At 47.3% G+C, this 23,154-nt stretch overlaps 1 protein-coding gene across 3 annotated transcripts in view; it reads left to right on the plus strand.

Moving 5' to 3' along the window:
• The window catches only part of CRTAP (cartilage associated protein), a 23,815-nt gene extending 757 nt beyond the window's left edge, over positions 1 to 23,058 (plus strand). Inside the window, exons 2-7 of one of the 3 annotated variants that reach the window (XM_049629069.1) lie at positions 3,818 to 3,967; positions 6,326 to 6,497; positions 9,944 to 10,072; positions 12,980 to 13,125; positions 14,493 to 14,576; positions 22,193 to 23,058. In XM_049629069.1, coding sequence (XP_049485026.1) covers positions 3,818 to 3,967; positions 6,326 to 6,497; positions 9,944 to 10,072; positions 12,980 to 13,125; positions 14,493 to 14,576; positions 22,193 to 22,246 — 735 coding nt within the window. In that variant the 3' untranslated portion in view covers positions 22,247 to 23,058. The other 2 variants (XM_049629070.1, XM_049629071.1) reach the window with 2 other exon arrangements.
• The last annotated feature ends 96 nt before the right edge of the window (positions 23,059 to 23,154 follow it).

Raw genomic sequence — 23,154 nt, forward strand, 5'->3', positions numbered from 1 at the left:
CCCCGGGCCCGGGCCCCGCCCCATCTCCAGGTCTGGGCCCCGCCCCCAGGCCCGGGCCCCGCCCCATCCCCAGGCCCAGACCCTCCGTCTGGGCGGCCCCGCCTTTCCTTGACCCGGCCTGCTCCCACCCAGCCCTGCGAAAGGAAGCCTCCAACTTCTGTTCCCCTTCTTCGTCTTAAATAGAGGTGCAAATGCTTTTCTGGAAGCGTTGTTCTGAGGCAGGGAATTCGTACACAGAGCGTCTAGCGCAGTGTCTGCCACGCAACAGTGCCTGATGAATGTTACCGGGTATTTGACAGACTCTCCTTTTCTGTGTGTACCATGAAAACCCCTTTTTGTCTCCAGTGGCGGCTTTCAGTAATTGAGGGGAAGAGGACCTGAGCTGCCGCCTAGTCTCTCTTAAAGAGAAGGAAACTGAGGCCAGGCCGGGGCAGAGTCTCCTTGGGAGCACGCACGCCTGCCTGGAGGAGCAGAACGGGGCACTGTGGTTCATCCGGGTTGGTCCTCTCCGCTCTTTTCCGTCTAGAATTTAACGCGGTTGACTTCCTCCTTTGCGGCTGCTTAAATCCTGTGATTGCTGGCTAAAAATAGCCACAAATTGCGATTCTTGACCCTCTGAGGCCTTTCTCAGGGGACCCACAAGTTCTAAGGATGGGCTCAATTGCCTGTTACTGGACAAAGTGACTTTAACTTGGCAGGTCTTTACCAGATTTTGCCAAGGAAGCCCTCCTAAAGCCCAGCTTCTGCTTTACCTAATTGGAAACGCTTTTCAAAGGAATATATTGCGTTTATGCATTTGTTTTAACGACTACAAAACTAGATTCATGGCATTTTCCAGACTCTGGAGGTAGAAGTTGTTTGCTTTTGTCTTTGCTTTGAGTCTTTGCACTGCAGGGTCTGTTTTTCGTATTTCTGAAACAAATCCGTGTTATGCTGCGCTCATAAGAGTAATAAAATAGCGTGAAACCCTAAATTGGTGAACACCTGAGTTATTTCTATGCTTACATTTTTGTACGAGGTCTCGATTTTGTGAATGTTTGTTCTGGCAATAAAAAAAAATAAGCTTTAAAATAAAACCAGGGGATAAAGTTCCAGGACATAGAAAAATGATGGCTGGCTCACACCATCCCTATTTTTAAGCTAAAAGTGACTCATTTAATTTTCTCTTTTTTGTATAGCTTTTGCCAGATTACTGTCTGAACCGAATTTGAGTCATATAATCAAGGGGGAAATGTTTTATTTTTAAAACTGGAGAACAGTAGAAGCTGATTTCTTTTCTATACAGAGGAATTTGAAACAAAAGGTATACATAGGGAGGAGGGAAAGGATTTTCCTTAATGTGACCAGAAGGCAAAGGTTTTCTCCTTCGGCATGGCATCTTCAAAGGTCGGGGTGGTCACAGCTACTCTTCAAAACCCTTTACTTAAAAGTCAGTAAAATAGCATCTGTGTTGATATTTTGAGATCTCTTATGGGACAGGAAAAGGTTCAGAGTTTTGTGAGTAAGCCAGAATCTTCACTTAGTTGCTTCGACTGAAAATCACTGAAGAAGTGATTTTAGGTGGTGTTACTGTATGCTTTATTTTTTTCCTTAGCGATGTTTCTATTTTCAGACCAAATGGGTGGGGACCAAATGATGGTGTGCCAGGCCCATACATCCGGCCTGGCACCTGAAACCCTAGGCTGGTTCTGAGTGCCGCCTGCTGTGGGAGGACTTGAGCAGGTGTTATTGTGCCACTCTGATTTGCAGGCCTCTGTTTCGGTGATTAAGGACAAATGCCTGAGTTGAACACACAGATGGGGATGGTGGGGCTGGCCTGTCAGAGCGAGGCAAAGAGGTATGGATGTGTGCTTTTGTAGGAAGGGGCTCCTGGTATGGCCCGCAAGCCCACGTAGGTTTTAGGTCATTGCCTATCTTAGGTCCACGTCCCCAGCCGTGGGTTCTCTCCATGGCCGCATTTCCACGAAATGCTCACCGTCCCCACAGGCTGAGCAAAAAGTGGGCCCCCGCCCTTGATCAAATCCCGAATGACTGTTGAGGTCTGAGCAGGTAGAGCGGGCCCCGTCCCAGGCACTCCTAGCCCACCCTTTGCCGGGACCAGGACTCTCTCCCCACGCCCCCACCCCCTGTCACCACATTGAGCAGTGGCTCATAGGGAGGTAGCTGGGGTCCTCCCGTGCAGGTGGCTGTTTCTCAGGAGCTCACGGGAGGGTAGTGCTCCTTCCCCCTTCTCCGGAACCTGCCTGGGTTTCTGTGCGAGGTTCAGCTGCCAAGATGTGGCTCCACGTTTCAGCGGGCAGAGCCCGACCTGAAGGGAATACACCACCCTTTCCTCTCCAGGAAGGGCTTCCATAAAACTCAGATCCTAAGTTAGCGGCCTTGAAGATCCCATTCTGTGCCCTTTTTTCTAAGTGCCCTTCTGAGAATTCGAGAGTCTCATTTCATTGGCAAATGCTGTAAAGGGCTGCATTCATACCTCCTCCCTTCCTGCGGGCCTGCCTGTTTCCGGCCCGGAGCGTAAGGCCTTCTGTAGAGCTCTTGCAAGGGCATTCCCACACGGGCCACTCACGGGCATTTCCGAAATGCCAGCGCTGACAGCCGGGAGTCTGCCCTCGTTACTTCTCCGGCCTAGCTGCCGCCTCGTCTCCAAATGACTTGGTGCCAATCCTGGGGCACTTTCGTACGGATATACGCTACCCTTTGATGCGCAGAATTCCAGGATGTGCCAAGTGTCCCTTTGTTTTCTGTCTGCAAACCTCACTCCCACCTCTGAGCGGCCCTCTGGATTGGCTGAAGGAGGCTCCGTGCACATGTATGGGTGCCTCCGCTTCCCCACAGCGAGGTTGTGCCATGATTCCCGGGGACGGCCAGGGACGACACGTCAGCGTGGGGGCCCTCTGCTTGCGGGTCGCGTGTCCGCCCAGGGGGGCGTCCACATCCTTGCCCTCCCGCCTGCTGGAGCCCACACCCCAACACACGCTTCCTCCCCGAGGACTTCTGCCTTCCTGGTCGCTGTCCACGAGGGTGCCCTGCCTGAAGCTCCCAGGCCACACACCTTAATGGATGTTGCCAGGAGATCGGGAAGCATACTTGAGGGTACGGGTACATGGCGGCAGGGGTTTTCTTTTCCTGTTTTGCTCGTTGTTACAGACCCACTTCCTAGAGCAGCGGCTGGCAGGCAGGAGGCTCTCAGCGAATGTTTGCCGAGTGAATGGATAAGGGAACGGTGATGGGGGTCATCGAGAATGGTGAGCAGGAGGTTCTGTAAGACATGTGGGAAAATATTAATGTATTTAGGAACATATACGTATCTTGGAAAATACTGATGTATTTTTCCAGAAGGCGTGGCGTAGTCATACTGGGTAGTCGGAGGAACGTTTGAGCGTGGTTATTTACAAAGGCTAGTGATGGTAAGTGTGAGCACCCCTTGGCCAAAAAGGGCGAGGGTGAGGACAGTTCAGGACGCAGGAAGGAGGGAGACTGTGTGGAGAGGGCCGCCTTGAGAGGAGCTGTGGCCTTCAGTTAAGGGGCACTAGCAGCCCAAGGTGACGGAAGGGAGGGAGCCAGGAGGCTAAATAATCCAACCTCACCCTTTTGCCTTCCTTCGGGCTCCCACTGGGGCTCCTCACTGGTGGCCCCCATTGGAAGCAGGAGAGCAAGAGAGTGCAGGTTTCATGGGCCATGGAAGTCAACGAACCCCCGGCTGGAAGCCCTGTGTTGAAACACAGAGTTACTTGCAGGACTGAACGTTCTTGTTTTGCAAAAATCACTGTTCATCTTCCATTGAGTAGATGTCACGTCTCTTCGTTGTACTTAGGCAAATAATCTCCCAAAGGCCATTGCCGCCGCTCACACCTTTCTACTGAAGCATCCCGATGACGAAATGATGAAGAGAAACATGGCGTATTACAAGAGCTTGCCTGATGCCGAGGACTACATTAAGGACTTGGAAACCAAGTCATATGAGGTATAAGTGGGTTTTCACACAGCCGACAGTGGCAGCGTGAGTGGCTGAAGGAGGAGGTCTGGATGAACAGCTGTTGACGTCTAAGGGCCTCTAGGATTTTTGATGACACTGATGAATATTAGGGCAACAAGAACGATGGACTGTTTCGCATAACGGTGACCCACTTAAGAGTGAGGTTTTACGTTCTGTGATGCACCTGAAGCCATCTTTCCTTTAAATGCTGTATTTTAGAAATAAGGTCATTTGATCATTTGGTTTTTAAGATAGAGGAATAAACACACAGTTTCTGATGAGACTAGAAGACATCTTTTCACACACACACACACACACACACACACACACACACCATATGTACTGAGGTGGAGAGGGAATCGGGGAGCGTGGAGGACTGACTTGACAGATTAGAGACTACTGGAATCTCTGCCTCTGCAGGGGGGAGTCTGATGAGAGGGAGTGGGGAAGAACCTAACCCCTGTGAGCACTTGCCGTTGTCTGGACCTGTCGAGCGTGGGCGGAGGCGGGGGGGGGGGCATGGGTCCTAAGGGAGGGCAGGGCCGGGTTGAAAACAGAGGGATGTGTTGAAGGTGTCCATGGGCAGCTGGTAGATTGCAACCAAGGCCCAGGGTTTCCTGTAGTGTGACCAGACTGCAAGCTCACTTTTTCACTGGTGGGGACCCTCCAAGTCTCTATTCTGGGGGCCCTTCAGTTTTCCAGGGAAGAATCCTCCAGCCTTTTAAAGGACTGGTGGCGGCTCATGCTCGTCCGCTGGTGTCCGAGAGCCGGTCTGGGGAGAGGGAAGGGGTCGCCGCGGCTGGGTCGGAGACCTCACCCACTTCCTGGCTCTCCGCCCCATGCCTGCACCCCCGCCCTCCTATGCCTGGTCCCTGACCCTCCAGCCTTTATGGATGGGGTCTCTAGAAAAGGAATCACCGGTCTCTGGTAAGGAGCAGCTTTGGGAGGTGGGATCTCTTGGGCACGTAGGTGGGCGTGAGAGGAAACCTAGGGCTCCAAAAACCCCGTTCAAAAGCCCGGCTGTGGTGGGGCTGCCCTCCTGTGTGCCCAGGGGCCCCTCTCCACATGTGGCTTTCTTCTTGTCGCCCCCGCCCTGCTGCCCCTGCAGAGCCGACTGCCTGGGGTTGCTGCTCGCGTCCCCGGGCAAGGTGCCTTCAGTTCTCTGCAGGCCTCATTTGCAGGGGATGCTGCCTGCCCGGGGGGTTTAGGGAGGTCTTGCCGTGTGAGCTGACACCTGAAGCTTGGCGAGAAGCTCAGGTCTGAGGGGTGGCCCTTGGATACCCCCGTTCTGGAGCAGCTGGAAGAGGACCCCGAGGGGAGCATTCCCTGCTTACGTCCCGGCCCGTCCTGCAGCATCCACACTAGCAGGGTCGTGTATGCATCCCAGATCTCTGCTCATTTCTTCTGAGATGAGGCAGCTTCCTCAGCCCCCGTTACTTCTCTCTGTCTGGTCCAGTCGACGATGAGCAGAAGTCCCTTGACTTTTCCGCCGCCAGGCAGGTGGCCACCGTCCCCAGCAGCCAGCGTAGTGGCTTTCCTATTTTATACGTAGCCGTTGGGGAGGGGGCCTGCCACCTGCTGTCGAGCTTATGTGTTTTCTTCGGTTCAGTTTTAAAAATCAGCTTTACTGGGGCGCCTGGGTGGCTCGGTCGGTTAAGCGTCTGACTTCGGCTCAGGTCATGATCTCGTGGTCCATGAGTTCGAGCCCCGCGTCAGGCTGTGTGCTGACCGCTCAGAGCCTGGAGCCTGTTTCAGATTCTGTGTCTCCCTCTCTCTCTGCCCCTCCCCTGTTCATGCTCTCTCTCTCTGTCTCAGAAATAAATAAACGTTAAAAAAAATAATAATAATAAAATAAAAATCAGCTTTACTGAGGGATAGCTTGCTTGAAATGTATTCACCAATTTTAAGTGTATAATTCAATGATTTGGGGGGAAGGTGTCAATTGTGTAAGCACCACCATAATCACACTATAGAATAGTTTCATCTCCTCTAAAATGCTCCCTCAGGCCCCTTTCCAGTCAAGCCTTTGTCCCAACCCCTGATCGTGGGGGGCGGGAGGGGGGGGGAGCCGGGGGTGGCACTGCTCCGATTTCTGTCACTGTAAGTTTTTCCTTTCTTCTTGATCTGAATTTGGTTGTATTATCCAGCCCCTCCTACTTTTTGAATTAGATGAGAAGGTACCATTGTACACAGGACAGAAAAAGCCAGATAGAAGTCAGTTCCCGGTTGGCTTATGTGTGATTAAGGGTCGGCGTGGTTTTCTGGGCACTGAGGAGAGCAGAACTCCGTGCTGGTCTGCCTCCTTCAGGCCTGCAAGCTCCCCGCCCCCTCCACCGTGCCTTCCAGAGCCTGTTCGTCCGAGCCGTGCGGGCCTACAATGGCGAGAACTGGAGGACGTCCGTCACAGACATGGAGCTGGCCCTTCCCGATTTCTTCAAAACCTTTTACGAGTGTCTGGCGGCCTGCGAGGGCTCCAGGGAGATCAAGGACTTCAAGGACTTCTATCTTTCCATAGCAGGTTGGTGGCGTTTTGGTTTGGACCAGGGACCAACGGGACAGCCTCGTGTGGCATCTGCGTGCCTTCCTGGTGCCTGCAGTGACCTCTGGGGGACGTTTGAGCGTCCCTCTGACTGGGTAGCTGGGGAGGTAATATGTAACCCACGCAGACCCGCCTTTGACTTTCCAGGCTTCTGGAAAAATAACTGAGTACGGTGTCCAAGCACAGGCCTGGAAAGGGGGTCGGCCAGATCAGCCCTGCCCAGTCACAGATTCCCCACAGGCTTTCGGAAAAATAAAAGCGGGCCGAGAGCGACTCACGACCCACGTGATATAGAACATTGCCATGTTCGCATCTGTGAGCGTGCAGTCCCTTGTCGTACAGCCACCGCCACCTCCCGCCGTTTCATCCTCTCAAACGGAAATTCTGGACCCAGTGAACCCAGGTCCCGCCCTCTTCCCACCACGGCCCCTGGCAACCACTTTCTGTCTCCATGAATTTGGCTACTCTAGGTACCTCGGATGAGTAGAATTAGTATTTGTCCTTTTGGGACTGGCTTCTTTTACTTAGCATAACATACTCAAGTTCCAAAAATATTGTAACAAATTGGTCATCTTTTAGGTTTATTTATTTAACGCTTATTTATTTATTTTTGAGAGAGAAGGAGAAAGAGACAGAGCGTGAATGGGGAGGGCCAGAGAGAGAGGGAGACACAGAATCTGAAACAGGCTTCAGGCTCTGAACTGTCGGCACAGAGCCCGACGCGGGACTTGAACCCACAAACCACAAGATCGTGACCTGAGCCGAAGTCGGAAGCTTAACCCACTGAGCCACCCAGGCGCCCCTATGCTATTGATATTTTTTAGGACTATAAGCCACTCACTTTATAGACTATTCCTCAGTTTGAGTTTCTGTTGTGTGTCCTCGCAATTACATTCAGGTTACGCACTTTGGGCTGGAACGTTATGGAAGTATGCTTCTCAGGGTATCACATCCAAATGTACGTGGTATCTTTTGGCCCCTTACTGGTGACGTTAATTTTGAAGCACTGGTTAAGGTACTTTCCAGTTTCCAGTCTCTCTATGATACTGTTTTTCCTTTTGATACTAATAAGTAATTTGCGAAGAGAGACTTCAAGACTCAGACAATTTGTTGTCCGTTAAACTCTGTCTCCACCCCTCCCCCACTACCACATGTATACTGATTTAGCATGTATTTTTTTTTTAATTTTCTTTTTTAACGTTTATTTATTTTTGAGACAGAGAGAGACAGAGCATGAACGGGGGAGGGTCAGAGAGAGGGAGACACAGAATCCGAAACAGGCTCCAGGCTCTGAGCCGTCAGCACAGAGCCCGACGCGGGGCTCGAACCCACGGATTGCGAGATCATGACCTGAGCCGAAGTCGGCCGCCCAACCGACTGAGCCACCCAGGCGACCCTGATTTAGCATGTATTGAAGACTCTTGCCTGATTCTTTTTTCTCTATAAAGGAAAATAGACACACACATGTATATTTTTTTCTGTATTTTTATGTTTACTTCTCTCATACCGAATAGGTACCATACTTTACACACTGTTCTGTTCTTGGTTTTTTGTACTTAGCAATATACCTTACCTAGCACGTGGAGATAGTCCTTCTTTTTATTGTTGCTGAGTACTCCATCGAGGGGTGGTGGGAATAATATGCCCCAGTTTATTCAGTTACCTGATGGACATTTGGTTTGGCCCAATCTTTTGCTAAGGGGGAACTTTAGGGTTTGTTTGTTTTTTTTGCTAAGTGTAGGGGTATGTTTTCAAAGCCAACACAAGTGGGATAGATAGTTCAAAGAGTAAATGTCTCTGTAAATTATTTAGTACGTTAAGGTACCATTTTTGTATTCCTACCAAAAATGTAGGAGAGTGCCTGTCCTCCACCGTCTCGGCCAACAAAACATGTACCGTCATCCTGGAGTCTTCTGCTTCTAACTGTGTGAAGGGAGAAAGGGGAGAGGACCAAGGATCATGTGGGAGACTCTAGGGACCAGTCCCAGAAGTGGCACGCATTAGTTGTTGCTATCCACGGTTCATTGGCCCAATTACCCATAGGGCCCCACCCTAACTGCAAGGGAGGCTGGGAAATGTAGTCTTTGACATCTCGCTCTGTTGTTATATTTAAATCTACCTCTTCTCTTTTAAAGGCTGTGTAGATTCCATTGTTTGTATGTATCAGAGTTGAGTGGTCACTAGCCTGTTGATTGGCATTTAGGTTATTCCCAAGTCTGTTTGCTGTTACAAACAGTGCCTGGGTGTGCCTGCGTCTAAGGAAAATTTCCTAGAGGTAGACTGGTGGGTCAGAGAATTTGTGTATTTTAACTTTGATACGTTTTGCCGAATTTGTCTCCAAAAAGTGTGTTTCTGTTTTGCTTCTATCAAGGGAATATGAGACTGTAAGTTTCACCATTTTCCCTCTAATGCTGAGTGTTATCAAATTTTAAAAATGTTGCCAATTTAACTTGCGGACGTGTCCAATGACCATGTGGTACACCTAAAACTGATGTAGTATGTGTGTCCACCATACTTCAGTTAAGCAAATTTTTATTTGCCAGTTTAACGCTTTAAGATATTTTAGGTGGGATTGTGTGTGGGTGGGGAAGGGGCAGAGAGAGAGGGAGGGAGAGAGAATCCCAAGCAGGATCCCTGCTCAGCACAGAGCCTGACTCGGGGCTCAGTCCTACCGACCGTGAGATCATTGCCCAAGCCAAAAATCAAGAGTCAGAAGCTTAACCGACTGAGCCACTCAGGTGCCCCTGGATTGTGTTTCTTTTTAAAAAAAATTTTTTTTAACGTTTATTTATTTTTGAGACAGAGAGAGACAGAGCATGAACGGGGGAGGGGCAGAGAGAGAGGGAGACACAGAACCAGAAGCAGGCTCCAGGCTCTGAGCCATCAGCCCAGAGCCCGACGCGGGGCTCGAACTCACAGACCGCGAGATCGTGACCTGAGCCGAAGTCGGACGCTTAACCGACTGAGCCATCCAGGCGCCCCTGGATTGTGTTTCTTAATTACAAATGAAGTATAACATATTTTCACAATGTTTATTAGCCATTTTTACAATTTCTTTTCTGTGAACCTCCTTTGGCCATTTTTATATTGGGTGTTTGTCTTTTTCTTACTGACTTTGAGGAACTTTGTATATTAAGGATTTCAGCCCATTTATCATAACTGTTGTTGAACTATTTTACCTTGATTATCTTTACCTTTTACCGGGATCATGAGGAGAGGGGGGCAGAAGTAGTTTTAAGAAACTAATGAATGCAGGGGTGCCTGGTTGGCTCTGTTGGTGGAGCATGTGACTCTTGATCTCAGGGTGGTGAGTTCGAGGCCCACGCTGGGTATAGAGATTACTTAAAAACTAAAAAACTGAAAAAAAGAAAAGAAAAAGGAACGAATGAACGTACTGCTCTGAAAATCTGTGTGTATTCTTTCAGATCATTATGTAGAAGTCCTGGAATGCAAAATGCAGTGTGAAAAGAACCTCACCCCCATCGTAGGAGGCTATCCCGTGGAGAAGTTTGTGGCCACCATGTATCATTATTTGCAGTTTGCTTATTATAAATGTAAGTAATTATCTTCCATGAGAGCTTGGGCAAGGTGCTCAGTCCTGAGACTCAGCTTCCCCATCTGTAAAAAATAGGGTTAAGATATTTTAACCCTACCTTACCTGTGGCTGTTGAGAGGAGTTGTCAAGGTCATGTCGACAGCCCCAGTTGCTGGGCCTCCCACAAAAAGGTGGCAAGGCCTGGTGATTCAGGGCGCATGTCAGCTGCGTCACTTACTAATTTCTCTGTGCCTCGGGTCCTCATCTGTAAATCAGAGACAATTGTATTAACCTCCTGAGGTTGCCATGAGGGGCCAATGGGTTGACAGGTGTGGAATGCTTGGGGTATTCGTACACGGGCGTGTGACAAACCTCTATCAACGTGCTTTGTTGAGTGGCTGTCCTGCCACGGCCACCTGCCATTTTACCCCACCTCCTGTCCTCTTGAGGGTACTCTGAAAGATTTGCCTGCTGAAGGTTAAAAAAGGGACCAAAAAAAAAAAAAAAAAAGATTTTTCTTCTATGTGTGCATATGTGAGTGTATACATATATATATTTACATTTTTAATTTTGGTAATCAGGTAATCAGGTAAATTTTTAATTTGGTAATCTTCCCAGATTGTCCCTGGGAAGGCTGTGTAGCAGTCATTTACTCCAGAGCTCTGTGAGGAAGGGAAATGGCCCCTTCCGTCAGTGAACCTGCCATTACGACGGCCTGAACCTCACCTAAGGATGCAGTGAAGTGTCCTGAAATGTCCCTTGCTTGGGACATCTCAGGTCAAGAGGAGGGTGAGGTGTGGCTTCATCAGGTGTCCTTCCCCTTGCACAGAGGGCAGGGATGAAGTTTTGTGTTTAAAAAATTTTTTTAATGTTTATTTATTTTCGAGAGAGAGGCAGAGTGTGAGAATGGGAGGGGCAGAGAGAGGGGGACACAGAACCCAAAGCAGGCTCTGGGCTCTGAGAGGTCAGCACAGAGCCCGATGCGGGGCTCGAACTCACAAACTGTGAGATCATGACCTGAGTTGAAGTCAGATGCTCAGCTGACTGAGCCACCCAGGCGTCCCTGTCATGTACATTTTTTAAACACCCTGGAAACTTAAAAACATACATTAGAGAGAGTGGTAGTATGCCCATCACCCAGCTTCAACTTAAAAAAAAAATTTTTTTTTAATGTTTATTTATTATTGAGAGACAGAGAGACAGAGTGTGAGAGTGGGAGGGGCAGAGAGAGGGAGACACAGAATCTGAAGCAGGCTCCAGGCTCCGAGCCGTCAGCCCAGAGCTGGACGTGGGGCTCGAACCCACAAGCTGTGAGATCATGACCTGAGCTGAAGTCGGACACTCAACCGACTGAGCCACCTGGGCACCCCATTTATTTATTTATTTTTAATGTTTATTTATTTTTGAGACAGAGAGAAAGACAGAGTATAAGCTGGGGAGGGGCAGAGACAGAGGGAGACACAGAATCTGAAGCAGGCTCCACGCTCTGAGTTGTCAGCCCAGAGCCCGACGCGGGGCTTGAACTCACGGACCGTGAGATCGTGACCTGAGCCGAAGTCGGAGGCTTAACCGACTGAGCCCCCCAGGCGCCCCGATGTTGTTGTTGTTTTAATAAGCTAGTATTTATTTCATTTTCACAAAAATCTCTGTTGGTACCTCCCTGTTGGACTTTGAAACCCAGGGAAGGATCGATCAGGTCTCCGAGCCCTCTGAGCCCGGCTTGGTGCTGTGTGCACAGGGCCAGAACACTAGGAGTTTAGGAGTGTTCCGGATACATCCAGGCTCTGGCAGCTCATGGGTCCTCGAAATTCTCACATGCTCAGGAAATCACCCTGCATCTCGGAAACTGTGGCAATGACTTCTGAACACTGGCAGACCAAAACCTTTACATCTGCTTGCTGCTTCGAAAGAAAATCTTTGCTTTCCGGGTTTATAGGTAAAGAGTATGAGTTAACGTTTACTTCTTGAAATTGGCTTCTTGAAAGTCGGCCCTGTTGTGAACTCTTTCTACACTATCTGCCACACTAAAGTTTTTGAGGGCAGGTGTCATTTATACTTGAACCCCAGCCCTAAAAGGCCTTGACCTAAGTGCCTTTCCCAGCCTTCTAGACCTGGTGAATGGCCTGTGCCCTTAAGTACAGGTTTTAAGGTTGTTGTCACAGGAAACAGCCACTAGGTGGCACAATTTATTCATACCCAAGTTTTGGTTACTCTGGCCAAGCTGAGCTTTTAGCAAGGGTAGTGTTCTGGGTTGTAAATTGGAGTGCAATGTGTCAGGATAAATGCCCCGGGGGCTTGTGGCTTATCACCTCTTTCCCTTTGCCCCCACCCCCACCCCCAAAACAAACCCCAGCCCCTGCAGATCCTCTATGCTGAAGGTGCCATCGGAGGTGGGGCAACTCTAATGAGGGATGCTAGAGGTGGGAACCCCAGTTTCCAGGACATGTCAATACCAGGTGACTTCACATCTTTTCCGGCCCAGAGGGCCCACCGCCTTTTGGGTTTCCTAGCTTTGGTTTAGCTGTAGGAGGGCTGCCTGGATCTGGCGATGGTGGTGCCATCCGGAGGGGACCCGGGCACGTGCTCCCTACCTTCCTCAGCCCGGGAGGACAGTCCAGGCCTTGGGAACCCAGCCTTCCCAGCCCAGGTCAGTGGATCCCGAAGTGCAGTCTAATAGACATTTCTGCAGAGGCGTCTGCCTCACGAGGAACCTCCGTGTTTGAAAACCACTCCCCAGGCTGCTCTGGAGACCTGGTCTGTGACCTGCCTGCCCAGGGGTGATTCTGGTCCGTCACAGGCTTTCCCAAGGAGGGGATGTGCCCAAGGGGCTGGCTCATGGCCGTTTCCTTTAGGCGGCTGTGCTGGTGAGGGCAATTTCAGGGCAGGGTTTGCTGATTTCCTGTTCCTCTTTTCTCCCCGGCCTCAGTGAACGACCTGAAGAACGCGGCCCCCTGTGCGGTCAGCTACCTGCTCTTTGACCACAGTGACAAGGTCATGCAGCAGAACCTGGTGTATTACCAGTACCACAGGGACAAGTGGGGCCTCTCGGACGAGCATTTCCAGCCCAGGCCAGTAGGTATCGGGGCGCCAGGCATCACGTTTCCTGGCCTCCTCTTCATTCTCACTTTCAGGATACTGTTCCGCATCTTAAGACGAAGAGTTATTGCAGAAACGAAGGGGAACTCCTTTTCTTCTGTTGTTTTTCTAGTTGTCGTTGTTGTTTTGTCCTTGAACATTTTACCGCTCTATTCTGATTCCTAAATCAGTAACAACTACCAGTTTCAAACATTATAGAATGTTTTACTTGGAAAGTGAAGTTCCTTCAAAGTCCCGTGCCTTTTCCCTACGCCCTGCCTTACCGCTACACACGTCTCATGTGCACAGTGCGTGTCTTTGATTTTATGGAAACAGGGTCACACGTTACCTGCTCTTGTGCACGTTGCTTCGTCTTTCTCGTGAACGTTTTCCGTGTCACATTCCTACGCCTGCTTATTTTTTTGCACCTCCAAGGCATCATTTAATTCCCCTGATGGACAGGCCCAGCTTGGCGTCTGTTGCCAGGAACTCCAGGATTATATCCTACTCTTTTTTTTTTTTTTTTTTTGAGAGAGAGAAAGAGGGAGCGAGAGTGCGCGTGTGCGAGCCGGGGAGGGGCAGAGAGAGAGGAGGACAGAGCATCCAAAGCAGGCCCGGCACTGACTGGGTGGCTCAAACTCACAAACTGTGAGATCACAACCTGAGCCGAAGTCAGACGCCTAACCGACTGAGCCACACAGGTGCTCCTATATTACTTGTAAAAAAGCTTCTTAAATTGGCCTCTGCCCTTAACTTGTATTTTCATTGGGATTTTTATGTGCTTTCCTGTCTGCCATCCATACGTTTTCCTTTGTACCTCGCTCCCCAGCCAACACACCCGCACGCTTTCTCTCTCTTTGTCTCTCCCCCTCTCTTACTCACTTGGGGCTGGCCACTCTTTCTTTCTTTTTTTTTTTTTTTAATTTTTTTTTAAACGTTTATTTATTTTTGAGACAGAGAGAGACAGAGCGTGAACGGGGGAGGGGCAGAGAGAGGGAGACACAGAAGTGGAAGCAGGCTCCAGGCTCTGAGCCATCAGCCCAGAGCCCGACGCGGGGCTCGAACTCACGGACCGCGAGATCATGACCTGAGCCGAAGTCGGACGCTCAACTGACTGAGCCACCCAGGCGCCCCTGGCCACTCTTTCTTAATTGAGATATGGTTCATATGCAATAAAATTCATGCTTTTAAAATGTACAGTTGAGCGGTTTCTAGCACATTCACGAAGTGGCACGACCATGACCACTGTCCAATTTTAAGCATTTTTATCGCCCCCGAAAGAAGTCCATACCTGTTTCTCCCTCCTCCCGGTTCTGACATGGAAAGGTTGGTCGTAAAAACTGTTCTGTGTTTGTGTTGAACAGGAAGCAGTTCAGTTCTTCAACGTAACTACGCTCCAGAAAGAGCTGTATGACTTTGCTAAGGAAAATATAGTGGATGATGATGAGGTGAGTTTGCACGGTTAGCACACGTCTGGCTCGGAGAAAATATGACTCACATCTTCGCGGAAGTCACTAGAAGCCTAGTCGTCCCTGAAACAGAAGGGGACCCGGAGGAATACAGTCTCTGTGGGCGTTTTAGTGGAAGTCAGAGAGCTCTGGGGAGGGGAAAGACGGCTTTCTAGGAAACCCAGGCTGCAGCCCCACATGTCCTGACGGTGAGTGTGGAGGGACCCATCCTAGACGTCATCCAGACATCATGTTTTAACTTTATAAAAACACAGTGGATTCTCAATTACTCAGTGCTCCCAACACCCTTGGAAACCCTCATCCCGATTTCTCTGTGATATCATTATTATCTTTTTTCTTTCTCTTTTTGTTAATTAGGTCCTTGCTGGGCGGCATTTTATCGTTCTCGGAGACCGCTTGAAATTCCTGATTTCAGCTGACTCCTTTTTTGAGAAAGGCTCTGCCGCTCTCGCTGCTCTCGGAGCATTTTGGGGTGGGGCAGCCTAGTCACAGAAAAGTCCTTAGGGGCGGTATTTAGAGAGATGCATTTGAAACAAACCAGAACATGCTTCCTAAGGCCTAAGCCTACGGGCTTGCCGGCTGTTGGAGCGTATCCTGGCCTGACCCCTCACCTCTGAGTCGGTGGGCTGCACCCAGGGGCCCGGGCCCTCCGGATCTTCTGTTTCCACTGCCCTGGTTTTTGGTGGAGCACCTCTAAGTAAGATACCATGGGATTTGTTTTCGGTGCACAAAACCGAATTTTTGCACGGGGTGGACCTGTCACTGGTACTCATTGGATTTCCCAGAGCTTCACTGTTTCATTTATAAAATGGGACAAATAATGGGGACCTCACACGGCTGGGAAAATGAAATACCATGCTGCGTGTGGAAGTGATTTATAGACCAGGAGGTGATCGTTGTGGCATGTGTCTGAGAAGCAGAGCCTGAGATAAGGTCACAAGGATGCTGCAAAGGCAGGGGTGCTGGCTTGATACAAACAGGGTTGGCTGCTGTTGTTTGGAACGTGGAGAAAACCATATTGAAAAAAAGGGAGAGTTGAGTTCCTAATGGAAGCCACTACTGACATTTTGAGATGTATACCTCCACTTTTTTCTACCCATTTTCCAATACATATTCATTACAAACCCAATTGTAATAGATATCATGGCTTTTCCATTTAACGCTGTAATATGAGAAGCTTCCCTTGTTATGTTTTTCTGGAACAGCTTTATTGAAATATTATTCGCACACCATAAATTATCCTTTTTAAAGTACAAATACAGTGTGTTTTTGTATACTCACAAAGTTGTGCATCCATCACTGCTATCAAATTTTAGAGCATTTTCATCACCCCCAAAAGAAATCCCAAACCTGTTAGTGGTCTCATTCCCCATTCTTTCTCCTCTGCCCGCTGCCCCCCCATCTCTGCCCCCGGCCTCTGGCAACCACTAATCTACTTTCTGTGTCTATGGATATGCCTGTTCTGGACGTTCATATAAATGGAATCATAGGGTATGTAGTCTGTTGTGACCAGCTTCTCTCACTGAGCATAATGTTTTCAAGGTTCAACCATGTTGTAATATGTATTATGTTACATGTGAATTTCCATTTTTATTGCTGACTAGTATTCCACTGTGTGGATATACCACTGTTTGGTTACCTGTTCCTCTGTTGATGGACATTTATACTGGGTTGTTTCCACTTTGGGGCTATTTTGAATAATGACACCATGAGCATTTGTGGGCATATTTGCGTTTGGACAAAGGTTGTTAATTCTCTTACGTACCAAAAGTACATATGTGGAAGGGGAATTGCTGGGTAATATGGTAACTCTATGGTCACCTTGTTGAGAAACTCCCAGGCTGTTTTCCAAAGGGGCTGCACCGTTTTACATTCCCAGCAGCAATGTATAAAATTTCCAACTGGCTACATATTTGTCAGCCCTTCTCCTGTTTGTCTTTTCTATATTAGCCATCCTAGCAGGTAAGAAATAGTATCTCATTGAGGTTTTGATGTTCATTTCCCCTAATGACTAATGATGTTGAGCATTCTTTCATATGCTTACTGGCTATTTGTATATCTTCTTTGGGGAGATGTGCAGTCTATTCGCACTCTTTGCCCATTTTTTTAATTGGGTTACTTTTCTTTTTATTGTTGCATTATAAGAATTCTTTATCTATTCTGGTTATAAGTCCTCTGTCAGACACATGAATTGCAAATATTCTCATGCAATATTCTCTGTGGGTTTTCTTTTCGTGTTCTTAATGGTGTCTTAAGGCATAAAAGTTTTAAATTTTGATGGGATCCCATGTATCTGTTTTTTCTTTTTTGCTTGTGTTTTTGGTATCAATCTCTAAGAAACTATCCCTTATCCAAGATCATGAAATTTTACTATTTTTTTTTAGATTTCTATAATTTTAAGACTTTAGGTCTACAATCTATTTTGAGTTAATTTTACATAGGATGTGAGGTAGGGGTACAATTCCATTCTTTTACATACGGATAACCAGTTGTCCCAGCACCATTTGTTGAAAAGACTTTCTTTCCCATTGACTTGTCTTGGTACCCTTGTTGGAAATCAACTGACCATAAATCTGAGGGTTTAAATCTGGGCTCTCAATTCTAATCCATTGATCCAGATTTCTGTCCTTATGCCAGTACCACACTGTCTTGAATACTGTAGCTTTGTAGTACATCGTGAAACTGAAAATGTGAGTCTTCTGATCTCATTCTTCTAGATTGTTTTGGCTACTCTTAGGTCCCTTGCATTTCCATATGAATTATAGGATCAGCTTGCCAATTTCTCTAAAGGGCAGCTGGGATTTTTTATAGGAATTGGGCTAAATCTGAAGATCCTTTGGATAGTATTGACATCTTTTTAAAAAAATTATTATTATTTTAAAATTTAAATCCAAGTTGGTTACATATCGTGTAATACTGATTTCAGGAGTAGAATTTAGTGATTCATCCTCTACATAGAACACCCAGTGCTCCATCCCAACAAGTGCCCTCTTTAATACCCATCACCCATTTAGCCCATCCCTCACCCAAAACCCCTCCAGCAACCCTCAATTTGTTCTCTGTATTTAAGAATCTTTTATGGTTTATCTCTCTCCCTGTTTTTATATTATTTTTGCTTCCCCTCCCTTAAGTTAATCTGTTTATATCTTAAATTCCACATATGAGTGAAGTCATATGATATGTGTCTTTCTCTGACTTATTTTGCTTAGCATAATACACTCTAGTTCCATCCACGTTGTTGCAAATGGCAAGATTTCATTCTTTTTGATTGCCAAGTAATATTCCATTGAAAATGTGTATACCACATCTTCTTTATCCATTCATCCGTCGATGGACATTTGGGCTCTTTCCATACTTTGGCTACTGTCGATAGCGTTGCTATAAACATGGGAGTGCATGTGCCCCTTCAAAACAGCATACCTGTATCCCTTGGATAAATACCTAGTATTGCAATTGCTGGGTTGTAGGATAGCTCTATGTTTAATTTTTTGAGGAACCTCCATACTGTTTTCCAGAGTGGCTGCACCAATTTGCATTCCCACCAGCTGTGCAAAAGACATCCTCTTTTTCCATATCTTTGTCAACATCTGTTGTTGCCTGAGTTGTTAATGTTAGCCATTCTGACAGGTGTGAGGTGATATTTCATTGTGGTTTTGATTTGTATTTCCCTGATGATGAGTGATGTTGAGCATTTTTTCATGTGTTGCTTGGCCATCTGGATGTCTTCTTTGGAGAAGTGTCTATTCATGTCTTTTGCCCATTTCTTCACTGGATTATTTGTTTTTTGGGTGTTGAGCTTGATAACTTCTTTATGGATTTTGGATACTAACCCTTTATCTGATATGTCGTTTGCAAATATCTTCTCCCATTCTGTCGGTTGCCTTTTATTTTTGCTGATTGTTTCCTTCACTGTGCAGAAGCTTTTTATCTTGATGAGGTCCTAATAGTTCACTTTTGCTTTTGTTTCCCTTGCCTCCTGAGATATGGCAAGTAAGAAGTTGCTGCGGCTGAGATCAAAGAGGTTGTTGCCTGTTTTCTCCTCTAGGATTTTGATGGCTTCCTGTCTTACATTGAGGTCTTTCATCCATTTTGAGTTTATTTTTGTGTATGCTGTAACAAAGTGGTCCAGGTTCATTCTTCTGCATGTCGCTGTCCAGTTTTCCCACCACCACTTGAAGAGACTGTCTTTATTCCATTGGATATTCTTTCCTGTGTTGTCAAAGATTAGTTGGCCATACGTTGGTCCAATTCTGGGTTCTCTTTTCTGTTCCATTGATCTGAGTGTCTATTTTTGTGCCAGTACCATCCTGTCTTGATGATTACAGCTTTGTAATACATCTTGAAGTCCAGAATCGTGATGCTTCCAGCTTTGGTTTTCTTTTTCAGGTTTCTTTGGCTATTCAGGGTCTTTTCTGGTTCCATACAAATTTTAGGATTGTTTGTTTTAGCTCTGTAAGAATGCTGGTTATTTTGATAGGGATTGTGGATAGTATTGACATCTTGACAGTATTAAGTTTTCTGATCCATTAACATGGGATGTCTTTCTACTTCTTTAGGTCCCCTTTAATTTCCTTCAATAATGCTTTCTTACATTTCATTAAGAAATGAAATTTTGCTAATGGAATTTTTTCTTATTTTTGTTTTCAGTTGTTCATTGTTAGTAGATAGAAGTACAGTTGATTTTGAATATTGGTATTATAATTCTGCAAATTTGTTGAAGTTGTTTATTGTAATAGTTGTGTGTATGTGTGGTTTTGCTTAGGAGTTTCTATATACAAGATCATGTTATCTATGAATAGAAGTGGTTTTATTTCTTTTCTTCCAATCTGGATCACTTTTATTTATTTTTCTTTGCTAATAGCCCTGACTAAAACCTCCAGTAAAATGTCAAATAGAAAGAGAGAGATTGGACATCCTTGTTTTGTTCCCAATTTTAGAAGGAAAACATTTGGTGTTAGCATTAAGAATGCTGTTAACTGTGGGTTTTTTGGTAGGTGCCCTTCGTCAGGTTGAGAAAGTTCCCCCATCTACTCCTAGTTTGTCAAATGTTTTTATCATGAAGTGGTGTTGAATTTTGTCGGTTGCTTTCTTCTGTATCCATTGAGATGATCGTGTGGTTTTCGTTAACCTTGTTAGTTAATGTTTATTTTAAACATGACTTTTTAGTGACTAACAGTCCGTGGTATGGATTTTTTAAAGTTGAGCTTTTTGTTTTTATAAGCATTTTAGGTTGCTTCCAACTTTTTGCTTTCACAAATAACACAGCTGTGACTACATTGGTTACCTTTTTCCTGGTCATTTCCTTAGGATAAATTCCCATGGGTGGGATTCCTGGGTCTAAGGCTATGAATGAGGGCTTTTGATGTACAGAAACAATATGTTTAGAAAAATCATAGGTGTTAGAACAACAGGAGAACTTTTACGATATTCACTCAAGCTCTCTCACATCACAGATGAGGAAATAAATTCGGAAAGGTTGAGTAACTTGCTCAAAGTCACACAGCTGGTTAGTAATCATCCATTGCTCACCAGAATTATTCTAGGCTTCAAAATTCCTAGAATTCTTGGACCTGACACTGCCATGATAAAGAAAGAGGTCTGTCGAAGGTCCTAGAAGCATTTAGCTTCTTAATCAAAGCTTTAGAACCGTGAGCAAGCGACTTTCTTTTCTATATATCAAATTATATTTCAGCTTATTTTCAAATCATATTGGGTTATTTCTATGTATCAAAGAAATAAGTATAATCAATACAATAAAATTATTAATTTAATCTTTAAGATTCCAAAGGCCAAAATGCTACATTGAGACAAAACGTCAGTACGATTCAGCTACTGATATTAGGGGATTTCTCCTTTATTATCCTGAAATGTGTTGTAAGAGCTCCTGAAAGTTTTGCACACTTGTTAAGAATTTTGCAGACGCTTATTATAGTTTCAGAAACCTTATAAAGCAGGCTGAAATGAACGCATCAAGTTTCAGGATCTGATGGTTATTTGTTTCGGGAAGGTCTAAAAGAAATAGATTACAGTTTGCAGGAGTGATTTACTGAGAGGGAGTGCTCTCAGGAGGGAAAGAAGTGAGGGGCAGGGGAAGGAGCCATGAAAATATGAGGTCTCCGCCAGAGTCAAGCTCAGCCTGATCCCGTGGGAGCTCCGGGGCACGAACTGTACCACAGAGCTCTTCCTGCATTTCGTACGCACCTTATCGTCCTCTCCCTGGCGGTTGGCAGCCTGGAGGGCTTGGGGTGCAAACTCCCCGGTAGGGCTGCTCCCTTTGGCCAAGGCCAATTGTCCAGAGAAGGGGCAGCTGTAAGCCGTCAGCAAGTAACACTCCCAGCAGCTGGGGGACGGGTGCACCCGAAAGGTCTGAGCAAGGCCTCCGCTATAACAGGCCACAGGGGGGGTAGTGTTTCTCTCGTCTGTATTGCCTTGGGTACTTATTAGTGAGCTGAGAGCAAATAATACCACACCCCTATGTCACAGCAGCCACGCCGCGAGAAACAGTAACTCTGGGAACAGCTGTCATGGCCATACATAGAATCCCTCTACTGTGTTTTCCTTTTGGGGCCCAGAAGGCAATGGAAGCAAACATCGTTTGTTCGATCAGTCGTCTTCCACTTCTGTCACTTTAGTTTCCAATCTCAGGCATGATACGGTAGAAATATTTGATGAAAATAATAAGACCCCCCCCTTTTGTGTCTGACGCGCTCGGGAGATTTCCCAACTATTCTCTGATGCTGAGAGCTTATAACAGGAAGTGTGGTAAAATATCAAAAGGAGCAAAGAGGCTCTTGGCCTGTGATGGTGACCTCTGTGAGGGAGGCCAAGCTGGCCCTCACGGGGGGGCTGGCTCTCATGGGAGTGAGACTCGGCCTGCTTGGTGATTCGCTCATTCTTGGCACGGAAGAAAATGGGTGTCCTCAGCTGGTGGCCCAGGTGTGTCGTGGGAGAGAATTCAATGCAGGGAGGAAACGAGAAAGTGTGCTGGGCTATCAGATTGAGGCTTAAGGCTGATTGCAGAAGCGGGGAGCGGGCGCGCTCCTGGTACTAACCGTGGGCAGGTGGGTCCCACGACACCCAAGAGACCGTCCTGTGAACGGAGTGACTGCTTCGGCCACACCAGGGATACGCACACATACCCTCTTCCTGTAGCAGGTTTCCAACTATGTCCATTCCAGGCTCTAGGGAAGGAAAGTCACCCGGGTCCTGGTCCTAGTGCTTGAAAAGCTCATGATCTGCTGGTCAGTGTAGAAAGGGAGCAGACAGAGAGTGCTCCTGTGGACTAACTACCAAGAAGGGGGATGCCCAGAAAGGGGGGCTCTAAACGGCTCTTTCAGAGGGTGGCTGGACTGCCCCCCTCCCTCACACAGGCCATCTGTGGGGGTTGCAGAGCCCTTGGCTCCAAGTTCCCAAGGAGTGGAAGCCAGGTCCCCTCCCGGCTAGAAGGCAGGTCCTCTGGGCCCAAGGGCAAGGGGGAGGGGCTGCTCCAGCCCACACAGGCAGCTGGCAGCGGCCTCTTAGAAACAGTCTTGGCTCACCAGCACTTCTAAAGTCAGGTAACCCACTTACCAGACATGTCGTGTCGTCTCTTACAGGGAGAGGTTCTGGAATACGTGGATGACCTCTTGGAGCTGGAGGAGACCGGCTAGTCCACGGCAAAGAGAAGCCCCTGGATGTCCAGGGGACACAGATTCTGTCTGCCTTTCCCCAGTAGCCCACGTCGCTGATACCTCAAAGCCTTCTCTTCACTCCGCGAAGTGAAAGGGAAGCCTCGTCTCTCACTGCGTACAATAAGGGGCGAGCCTGCCTTCCCCGTGACCACACCTGCCTCCCCACGCGCCTCCCACCTTCACACGGGCCTTTCTCACTATTTTGGTTGGAAGCACAGTCCTCCATTTTTTCCCCCCAGAAAACCACAATTTTTTTTTTTTTTTGATAAGAAAAATACTCCTCAAATTAGGTAATTGTGAAAACCTATTTTGGGCTTTCTGCTCTTTCAGGTTTTAGACTCCGTTATCCCCATGCCCTGATTCAGGAAGACAGTGGAAGACACAGGCCAAACTTCTCCACACACCCCCCCGACCCCGTGACAGCGTACAAGTGGTCTGACCCGCACCATTTCTGGCACCCACTGAAAGAGAAGCTGGGTAGATAGTGCAGACTCCAGAAATGTGGCTTTTGCCCCACACTTCTGCATCTCCAAAGTCTTAACAATGGTCGGTCGATCCCTAGGCACCATAGTCAGCTGCAAGTCTCAGAGTTGGAAATGGAAGAAAGCAGAGGGGGTCTGGTCTCATTCATTTTTTTCAATAAATATTTATTGAGCACCTACTACATGCTAGACGTTGACGGGGGCACTAGAAACGCTGTGCAGAAGGACGGGGAAAAAATCCCTGCCCTCCGGAGCCTACGTCCTCTAAGGGAGACAGACAACAAATAAATAAGAACAAATGTATATAAACTATCGAGAGTGTTAATTGCTATGGGAAAAAAATTAAGCAGGACCGCGGGCAAGGGGGCCTGGAGATGAGGCCTGGAGTCTTAAATCGGATGGGCA

Source organism: Panthera uncia, chromosome C2, assembly GCF_023721935.1.
Source record: "Panthera uncia isolate 11264 chromosome C2, Puncia_PCG_1.0, whole genome shotgun sequence".
Classification (NCBI taxonomy): Eukaryota; Metazoa; Chordata; class Mammalia; order Carnivora; family Felidae; genus Panthera; species Panthera uncia.